The sequence below is a fragment of the Orycteropus afer genome, unplaced genomic scaffold, assembly GCF_000298275.1.
Source record: "Orycteropus afer afer isolate SDZICR_OR568_19922 unplaced genomic scaffold, OryAfe1.0 scaffold00027, whole genome shotgun sequence".
Lineage (NCBI taxonomy): Eukaryota > Metazoa > Chordata > Mammalia > Tubulidentata > Orycteropodidae > Orycteropus > Orycteropus afer.
This window is the reverse complement of record NW_006921614.1, coordinates 13,174,796-13,185,450: the sequence shown is the minus strand read 5'-3', so window position 1 is coordinate 13,185,450 and position 10,655 is coordinate 13,174,796. Positions and strand designations below refer to the sequence as shown.

At 41.3% G+C, this 10,655-nt stretch overlaps 1 protein-coding gene across 1 annotated transcript in view; it reads right to left on the bottom strand.

The window, feature by feature from the left end:
* Positions 1 to 2,091: 2,091 nt before the first annotated feature.
* LOC103192387 (serpin B6-like) overlaps positions 2,092 to 10,655 on the bottom strand; it is a 22,294-nt gene continuing 13,730 nt past the window's right edge. Inside the window, exons 4-7 of the mRNA XM_007935367.1 lie at positions 9,380 to 9,497; positions 7,639 to 7,781; positions 6,163 to 6,318; positions 2,092 to 2,496 (exon numbers count right to left, since the gene is read on the bottom strand). Coding sequence (XP_007933558.1) covers positions 2,092 to 2,496; positions 6,163 to 6,318; positions 7,639 to 7,781; positions 9,380 to 9,497 — 822 coding nt within the window. The remainder of the gene's footprint in view (positions 2,497 to 6,162; positions 6,319 to 7,638; positions 7,782 to 9,379; positions 9,498 to 10,655) is intronic.

Below are 10,655 nucleotides of genomic sequence, written 5' to 3'. Positions count from 1 at the left end.
GCAGGTGCTCAGTAAACCTGTGAATGCCGATCGGGAGAACGACTTTCTCCTAGAATTAAATCCTACCAGTACCAGTTGCCATCATGTTGATCTCTGCTTATGGTGACCTCGTGTGTCAGAGTAGAACCGAGCTCCATAGTTTTCAGTGGCAGAGTTTTCAGAAGTAGATGGCCAGGCCTTTCTTCCAGGGAGCCTCTGGGTAGACTCCAACGCCAACCTTTCAGTTAGCAACCCAGGGTCTAGGATGCTAACACTGCACCACACAATGGGAAGGTCTCCTGGTGCAATTTCAGAAAAGATGTGGGAGCATTATTCAGTGGTTGTGCCTTTTACTGAAATGTAATGAAATATTAAGTGGCAACTCTGCTACAGTGAAAGAACGTGGGGTGTTAGACTAACAGATTCCTGGAGTAGGTTGTGTATGGTTTGTTCTATGTCCTGGTCCAGTGGTTTTCACATGACTATGATCTAATGTACTATAGGTTATAACAGAAGGGACCACCACTGATAACTTATGTACTGATGTGGTCTGAAGTCCATATCCCAGGGAAAAGAAAAAAAAAAGGTCTTACTACTTGAGTGGTTCTTGTCTATTCCACTTGCACACACACCTCCAGCCCCTACCCTGTACTTAACTGGACTCCCAGTCAGGCCCTGTAAGATGGGCTGACTCCCCCACCCCATCCCTGCTGGGGAACAAGACATCCTACTGTTGCTGCCAGTAGTAACACTTGGAGGTGCCCTCTGCGATGGAAGCATCATGTAAACTGGTCATTCCTCGCCCTTGAATCCTCTTTACAAGTTCCCTTGATCTAATATTTTTAAAAATACAAATAGTATTATGCAGAGGCAGGATGAGTATAACTAAAACAGCAGCACCTATGAACCCCCATCTCTCTTCTGGGCCCGCAGTAATGTCCACATTGCCTTCTGCTCCTCAGTCCTACTATCTCCCCATAGCCAAGGTGCTAGTCTAGGTACACAGGGGAAGGGGACTAACTACAGCGTGAAAATATGAGTTGCATTACTTAAGTTAGCCCAGGCTCCTGCTGACAACAAATGGTCAGTGGAGCAGTCCTCTTAGCTACCGCCTAGAAAACAGCACAGCTGAACACAGTAAGTAACACTTGCAGCTACAGAAACCTTAGCCACATTTTCTTTCTTTAGTCCTTCAAGTAACACACAAAGCCATCTGAGTTTACTCATGATGTGGTCTAAAACTACTTCTCTGAGGATGGGCTCTTTCTAACCATCTCGACCTCCTGAGAGCAATCTTAAATCTTCCAGGCAGGCACAAGAATTGTGCATGTGAATAGGCATGTGGACTACGTGTCCCTGTGAATGCAAATCACTATAGAAGCCAAAACAGAAGGGGAATGGAACCACTATATAAGCAAAAACACAAGAGGAATTGGGGCTGATTTCTCACCATCTGGGTTACTGTTCTCCCCACCTGTGCTGGCTTTTGAAAAACTTGAACAAAGTTTGGGATCAGGGCTCTCCGCTAAGCACTTCTGAGACCTGTTCCTTCACCACCTCCTCCTCTCCTCTACTTCATTTTCTAATCCCTCATTAAAAATGGGCATTAAAAATTGTGCTGTGCTATTTGAGTTTATGCTCAGTATATTACCAGCTTTAATATTTGCTATTGAATAGAGAAGAAGGAGAAGTAATACTTATCTCCTGTGCCTGGGCGAAAAGTACTACAGCTTATAAGGTCAGTACTACAGCCACAGCACTCAGCACAAAGGAAGACCCAGGAAGTGCATGGGATGCTGTATGTGGGAGTGAGGGTAGTGGGGAGGATACCTCCTTCCCAGCAGAGTCATTCTGCTAAGTAGTCAGGGCTACCACTGCCAACGTGGCCACAAGACCCCCAGAGAATTCCATTACAGAGCCTAGAAAAACACTTAATACACACACACATACACAAGTTGTGAACCAAGAATGTCAAAATGAGGCCCTTTATTTCTGAACTGTCAACACTACACTAATAAGGTCACTTTGGGTTACAGGCACATTACCAAGCATCAGAGGAAAAGCAGGTGGGTAGGAAAAAAGAGAACAGCTACAATCAATGACTCCTCTTCCTTATGGAGAGGAGAACCGGCCACAGAACAGAATCTCATTTGTCTTGCTGTGCTGGATGAAGAAGAGGAAAGGGTGATCAGCACAGAATCGGGGGGTGATCCTTATGCAGCGCATCATCATGATGGCAGCGGTGGCAGCCGCTGCCTCTGTGCCTTCCTCATTGACTTCTACAAAAGACTTGTGCACGACCTTGGATAGATACAGGTCTCTCTTAGATGACATTCCAGAGAAGTCTGCCTTGCCCTGGTCAAAGGCATCGGTCATGCCTAGACTGCAAAGGACATCCTCCATGTCATAATTCTCCTCCAACTTGAATCTAGGAAGGAAGACTTCTACCTCTTCCTCATCCAGCATATCAGGCCTTGTCCATTCCATGAATTTCTCATAAGTAAGTTCTTTTTCCACCTGGAAGGAGAGAGGTGAAGATTTTAAGATCTGCAACAGTTCTGTACAGTAAGATTTTCTGCTATGATGTTAATGGTATTGGACCACCTATGCTGTCCAATATGGTAGCCATTATTAAAAGGTAAGGAGCTCTGGTGGCACCAAGGTTAAGGCAGTCAGCTGCTTATCAAAAGGCTGGAGGTTCGAACCTACCAGCCACTTTGAGGGAGAAAGATGAGGCAGTCTGTGTCTATAAAGATTTACAGCCTTGGAAACCATATGGGGCAGTTCTGACTCAGAATCAACTTGATGGTAGTAGGTTTTGTTTCTGGGTTTAGTCAAATGTGGCTACTGAACACTTGAAATGTGGGTAGTACAAATGAAGAACAGAATTTTTTTATTTTATTTAATAAACTTTAAATAGACCTATATGGTTATGACTATTGTATTGGACAGCTCCAGAAGAGAGCACAACAATGCTAAACCATTTAACTGTTGTTTTTGTTAGGTGCTGTCAAGTTGGCTCTGTCATAGCAACCCTGTGTACAACAGAAAGAAACACTGCCCAATCCTGCGCCAACCTCACTATCCTTGCTATACCTGAGCCCACTGTTGTAGCCACTGTGTCAGTCCATCTCACTGAGGGCCTTCCCCTTTTTCGCTGACCCTCCACGTTACCAAGCATGATATCCATCTCCAGGGGATGGTCCCTTCTGACAATATGACCATGTAGGTGACACAAAGTCTGGCCATCTCACTTTCAAGGAGCATTCCAGTTGGACTTCTTCCAGGACAGATTTCTTTGTTCTTCTGGCAATCCATGGTACTTTCAGTATTCTTCTCCAACACCACAACTGAAAAGCATCAACTCTTCTTTGGTCTTCCTTATTCACTGTCCAGCTTGCACATGCATATGAAGCTACTGAAAATACCATGGCTTGGGTTAGGCACACCTTAGTCTTCAAAGAGACATCTCTGTTCTTCAGCACTTTAAAGAGGTCTTTTGCAGCAGATTTGCCCAGTGCAATATGACTCTGACTTCTTGACTGCTGCTTCCATTGGCGCAGACCATGGAACTAAGCAATATGACATCTTTGACAACTTTAATCTTATCTTTTCTCTATTTATTGTGATGCTGCTTATTGGTCCAGTTGTGAGGATGTCATTTTCTTTGTGTTGAGGTGTAATCCATACTGCAGACTGTAGTCTCCAATCTTCATCAGTAAGTGCTTCAAGTCATTTTCACTTTCAGTAAGGAAGGTTGTTCATCAGCATATCTCAGGTTATTAATGAGCCTTTCTCCTTTATAATAATACATCAGACTGTTTCACTGCTATTCATAAGGTTTTCACTGGCCAATTGTCTGAGAAGTGGATGGCCCCTTCCTTCCTTCGAGTCTGTTCCACTGAAACCTGTCCACCACCTGTGACCCTGCTGGTATTCGAAATACTGATGTCATAGCCTCCAGCCTCACAGCAACAAGCAAGCCACCACAGTGCAACAAACTGACAGACTAGTGGTGGTAAACCATTTAATTAGAAGATGGTTTTACATTTCTACCCTTGATTCTTTAACTCCAAAAATGCAAATTTGTTTCCTCAGGCAGAAATTTACAATAGGCACAGGTCTGACTCCCATTGTGAGAGAAGGGCTCTCCTCTTACAGTCTGATGTTCTATCTTATTGAAAGCATAATAAAGTGGGATATCTCAAATTTGATCTTTTTCACTCTGCCTCCTTCCAATGAATCCAATTATGTTATGTTGATTGAACTTCCAAAAAGAGAGCTCCACTCTGGCCTTTCCTCCAACTCCATGGCTACTGCCCTCAGTCAGGCCTTTGTCATGCTTGTACCTTTCTGTTCTATCTTCATCTCTCTTCCGTCTTTTCTGTCAATTCATCCATAGCATCCATAGGATTCCCTTTCTTAAAAAGCAAAATACTCTCCTGCATAATCATCACTGATTCTCTACAATTTTGCTGAGAATCCAGGGGCCAGCAGGCTCAGCCTCACCTGGGAGCTTCAGTATCTGCATTTTTTAAAAGATCCCCAAGTGATTCATATCAGAGTTAGAGATGCTCTGCCACAGAAGTGCTTTCTGCCGGACAAAGCCAAAACCATCTAGGCAGGTTGGGAAGAAGACTACTAATCTTTGTCATCGGCTTACTCTGCATTATTAAACAAAGGCATTATACACACCATCTAATTCTCCAGTAGCCCTCATAGGCAGCACTGTCACCATTTTCCATAGGAGGAAACAGCCCACGAGGAAAAAAAAATCACCTTCTAAATCTATAAAGCAGAACACCTGGCTCAACCCCAGCCTGAGTCCTTTCCAAATAGCAGCATTTTCTAAAGTGTGTTCAATATTCAGAATACCACTCCCACTGGACATAACTGGGTGTTACAAGAGGAAAGGGCATGTATGCTAAGGAAATACTGGTAAAAGCACAACTTAAAATGTTTCTTCCCTGCAGGGTTTGTCAGAACCTTTAATATGATAAAACGTACACTCTGAATTTCCCAGAAGAAAATATGTAGCATGTAGTCTCAAACTTATTACACCAATGACACCCTGTGTTTGAGGAATATCCTGACAATCTCGAATCTCAAGGAACAATCTTTGGGAAATGTGGTACGATAACTCACTGCCTCTAAGGCAAGGTCTCACTCTGACTCTAGCCTATCCTTTCAGCTTCTCCTCCTACGCCTCACCTTCTGCTGTTCTTCCTCCTTGGCATCCACTCCACTTGAAGCCTCTTCACACACTCACTTCCCACGATGGCCTCTCTGCCCACTTTCTGCCTCCTGAGCTCCACTTCTTTCAACAACAGTTCAAACTCTGAGATAGCTCTCCTCTGTGCATCCCACTTTGTCTGCACCTCCACCACTGCACTGGACACCCACACTGTAATTATTTCTTTACAGCTCTGACCTTTCCATATTACTCACATCACTATGGTCTTGAGGACATCATCATTTTTTAAAAAAAGTTTTTTTAAAGAATCTTTTAAATTAAAAAAAAAAGAAAGAATGTTTTAAATTACAAAAATAACACAGGCTCATTGGAAGAGATGTAGCAAGAAAAAATGAAACTCTCCTTTCCAAACTCTTCTTTGCTCTGAACTTGAAGGGATCTGTGATTTGTTTCAGTAAGAAAAGATCATAAACAAGATTCATTCTTCAGGCTTCACCTTATTTCTATTCTCTGATCAGGTAAGGAAGGCCAACTGTACCTCGAATGAACAGAATTCCTCCCACAACACTGCATTTATTTATCTCAAAGCAGTAAAATTGAACAGTTTTCAAAATATCTTTAAAACAGTATTAGCTTCTCTTAATGTAACTATTTTTTACAGAATGACTAGGGTCCAATGAATGAGGAAATGAAGCACAATTAACAGTAAGTATCAAGTTAGAACTAGGCTGGGAAACTTTTTCCTGAAAATATTTACTCACATCTCTCTGGCAACCATCAACAGGTTCTCACACTCCAAGAATTCCCCTCCCTGGTACCACCCCTTTTACCTCTGAGTTCCAGAAAGTGAATACAAGGAAGTTTGCTAGCATTAGAAGTTACTAACTGGGAACCAGGGAGAGTGACTATAGCAGAAATCCAGTGTCATTCTCTTTGCATGATAGCACTGTGCTACCATCAAAAATCATCAATTGCTTAACACTCCTTACCATGCTCAAATCGGTATTTTCATCTGGAAGCATGATGATCATATTCAGCTCTTTCTTGACATAGGGAAGCACTAGAATTTGGGTAAATATTTCTCCTATATAGGTAATTTTAAAGGTAGATTTCTTAAACATCATTTGCACAGGTTTTTCCTCATTCTGTAAAGGACATGGATAAAAACATTACATTGAAACATGACCCAGTTGACACACATTGAACATATTCAACAGAGTTGGTCACTCTACCCCTGGAACCACTTTTTTACCTCCCCTTCTAGAAACCCAGATCCCCCACTCCTTTGCCATCTTGTCTTCATTAACTCTACCTCCAAACCCCCGGCACCCAGGGCTCAATCCTTAAACCTGTTTTCCCTGGTAATCTCATCCAGTCTACTGACTTTAAATATTCATATCTATAGCCCAACTTCTCTCCTGTACTCGAGACTCCTAGATATCACTGCCTACTTGACCTTGCACTGGACATGGAAAAGAACATTCCATTGGAACACAGAGCTCCAAGAAGAGATACGCTTGCTAGGAGACAACAGGACAGTGCATTTCCCAATAAGGCTCAAAGGATGTGTTATTTCTTGAGAAACTGAAGGCTCAGGCTCAAGTCTGCCTTGAAGATCCAACTCCTGGTCAATGATCAAGAATAGGCTATGACTAATCTATTTTGTGTATTTTGTGTGTTTTTGTGTAAAAACCCTCTACAATTAAAGTTAAACAAAAGAAGGAAAAAACTGAATTGCTATCTTCGAAGCTGGAGGAAGCTAAACTCTGTGTCAATCCTTGGGTTCACCTGTTTTTAAACTAAACTCTGTGCTTCCAATTATCTTTTCTAAAAAAGAAGACTATAGATTATTCATCTCTTCAATACTGATTAAGCACTATGTGGCAGAACTCCTAAGAGAGCAGTCTCTGCCCTCAAGTAGAGTTCTGCGAGTGGGGTAAGGAACACTGCAGTGCTCTTGTGGAGACGGGTCAAGGCACTGTGAGGCCCAAAAGGAGGGGCATGGACACCAGACCCAGAGAAGAACAGTCAAGGAAGTCTTCCAGAGGAGCCCTGGTGGAAAGGAGCAAGCAGGGACTGATGGGAAATGGTGATGGAGATTAGGGTGGAATAGACTACAAAGGACACACAAGACTGAGGAGTTTGAACTCTATCTCAAATACTTTGGGAAGGAAACCAAAGAAGACTTCATATCTGAGAACTATCTGATCAAATTTGTGATATAGAGACAGATGACTCAGGGAGCTGGTACAGAGGCCTGGGGAAGGGAGTCACCTGTGATGAGATACACAAAAGAGAAAGTTGAGCAAAAAAGTTGGTTTGTCAGGGAGTGCAGCAGCTCAGCTGCCAAAGCAATACCTGTAAAGTAAAAGTTACTAGAGGTTAACCTTCCTGCATGTTTTAAAAACCACTATGAACACAGGGACTATGTCCAAGAATCTCTTTTGTTATTGCAAAATACTCACCTTGCTGATTTTAAAAGGTGTTTCCTTGGTATGTTGTTTGTTAAACTGATTATCCCAGTTTCCTTTGAAGTAGATGGCATTCACGAGAACCAGTTTAGTCATTGAATTAACTGTACCTGAAGGCAGCAAGTCTGTAATTTTACCTGAAAAGTAGAATAGAGAAACAGTTAGCTAGAAGCATTCTCTGATTCCTGCATCAGGACTGAGGTCCAAGTTGGCCATCCCCTATAAGAGTCAAGTACACAGATGAAAAGATTTTATGATCTCCAAAATATCACCATATAAAGAGACATCTGTCCTTAAGACAAACAGCCCTAGTGGTGCAGTAGTTAAGTGCTCGGCTGCTAACTGAAAGGTTGGTAGTTTGAATCCACCAGCTGCTCCATGACAGAAAGATGTGTCAGTCTGCTTCTATAAAAATTACAGCCTTGAAAACCTTACATAGAGTAGTTCTTCTCTGTCTCATAGTGACAGAATTGACTTGATAGCAAGGGTTTCATGGGTCCTTAAAACAACAAAAACAAGAACTTGGAGTATCCAGCTTTGATAAGGAAAAATACCACAATTTGAATAAAACACATCAAATGAACAAGTAGATACTAATATGTGCAGGGTACATCTTGAGAGGAAAAAGAACAATTTATGACTTAAAGAAAGGGATTTAAAGGGTTGTCAGGAAACTGTGAGAATGTAACAAGTATATAACAGTTTAAATTAAGGGAAAGGAGACAGCTTGGGGAAGTGTCCTGAGGCACTGGGTGGGTGTATATGCTACAGAGACTGGTGCAGGAGACCTCTCCAGTCCCTCAGTGCCCGTTTTTCTTTATGCCAACTGTGAAAAGAAAGGCTATACTAATTATTGTGGATTTAATTGTGTCCTGCAAAATATGTATTAAACTCCTCACCCTGTACCTGTGAAGGTAATCCTGTTTAGAAATAGGGGTTTCTTTGTCATGTTAATGAGGGCACAACTAAGCAGGGTGGCTCTTACATCTAATCACTTCTAAATTATAAAAAGAGTAGAAAGACAAGAGATACACTAAAAGACAGACAGCAAGGAACCCAGGGGACTACCAACAAGAAGGACCTCCCGCCTAGTGTAATGCCTTGAACTAGGACTTCTAGCCTTCTGAACTGTAAGAAAATAAAATAAATTAATTTCTGTTCCTTAAAGCCAACCACTTGTGTTACAGCAAAAAAAACAAAAAAACCTAATTGCCATCAAGCCCCATGTGTTACAGAGTTGACTATGTTCCATAGGGTTGTTTGTTTTTTCAGCTACAATCTTTAACAGAAGATCAACAGGCCTTTTTTTCTTGGCCCCACTGAATAGGTCAAACCACTACCCTTTAGGTTAGTAGGCAAGTACAAACTATTTGTGCCATCCAGGGACCTGTGTTATAGCAACACTAGGTAACCAAGACATTAATATCAAGCAAAAAAAGAAGTATGAATATTCTGGAAGAGGCTACCAAATATTGTGAGACACCACAGAAACTTTTATGAGAGCAGGGAAAAGCTAGAGAAAATGTCATATGCTGACAATATTTCAGAAAATGTCAAATGTCATATGACAATATTTTAGAAAATGTATGTTGACAATATTTTAGAAGTATATTTTTAAAGTTTACAATTATTTAGAGAAAAGAAGTCATTCTTGTTTACATTTAACAGTTTGTGAAGGAATGAACAATAAGAGTTATTTAAGATATGATTAAAATAGGATAATAAAATATTTCACCTTCTGTCTTACTGGCTACCCATGTGTTTATGTGTTTTCTGGACTCCTCTGTAGCATTAACAAAGTCAAGCTCTTCCATCTCTGCTTGGTAGAATTTGAGGCAGGAATCTTTAAAAGACTAAGACAAACAAAGCAACATCATTGCACAGCTACAAACATAATTAACACCAAGAGTTAACTGCATCAAATTAGAACAGCAATCATTTCATGATCTACAAATATAATTTACAAACAGATACGAGGAATTAACCTAAAGACTGTTGTTGTTGTTGTTATGTGCCTTCGAGTCGGACTCGACTCATAGCGACCCCTCCTTGGGTTGCCAAGGCAGTATCACTATTGTGATTGCCCAACCTTCCTTCTGAGGAGTGGCTGGCGGGTTTGAACCATCAGCCTTCTGGTTAGCAGTCAAATGCCTTAGGCACTATGCTACCAGAACTCCCAACCTAAAGACTAAATACCTAGTTTTTCAGTTATACTTAATCTTCTGCTTATAAACAAGTGAAAGAGTTGCCTGAATATCAAATGACCTTCATGAAATGCTGCTTCCTTTTAGGGAAGAGCTGTGTCCATAGGATAATACAGGCACTGAGCTGCTGTAATTAGTCTGTTATTTCTCTGAAAAACCACTGCACAGTAAGAGAGACAGCTCCCTCTACATTTCAGAACAAGATTTTTGTTCCAGAAATAATGTGGGGAAATATGGAACTCTAGACCAGAACTTTCTCTGATGATAAAAATGTTCTAAGTCTGTGCTTGTTCAATATAGTGCCACGTGTAGCTCCTGAACACTTGAAATGTGGCTGGTGCGATCAAGGGTCTCAATATTTAATTTTAATTAATAACACTGAAATTTAAATAGCTGGTGGCTGCCATTTTGGATGGCTCAGTTATACACTGTAATCAACTCTCAAAAATTCTAAGTTCTGCCTCTATCTTGTTAATATATGCTATGCAATGATATCTACATTATTCCATGTAAAAGCAGAAAACCTGGTGGACAGCAAGTGAATTGAAATAGCTATGTACTGACAGTGCGTTACGGAACCGTTCTCCAATATTTCTTTCAAACAGTTGAGAGCTAAATGTTTAATCCCCCTGTGGTGTAGTAAATTACTTAATGTGGCTTTTCTACCCATAAGTCTTTGTAAACTCCAAGGTGGGATTTTCTATGAGCAACTGAGGAGCTCCTGATTGCTGAAGTTGTCCACCTGGAGTATTTCTGTTGGGAGTAAAACAAAACAATGTTCTGGGAGGTGCCCAAGCTCTCTCAGGT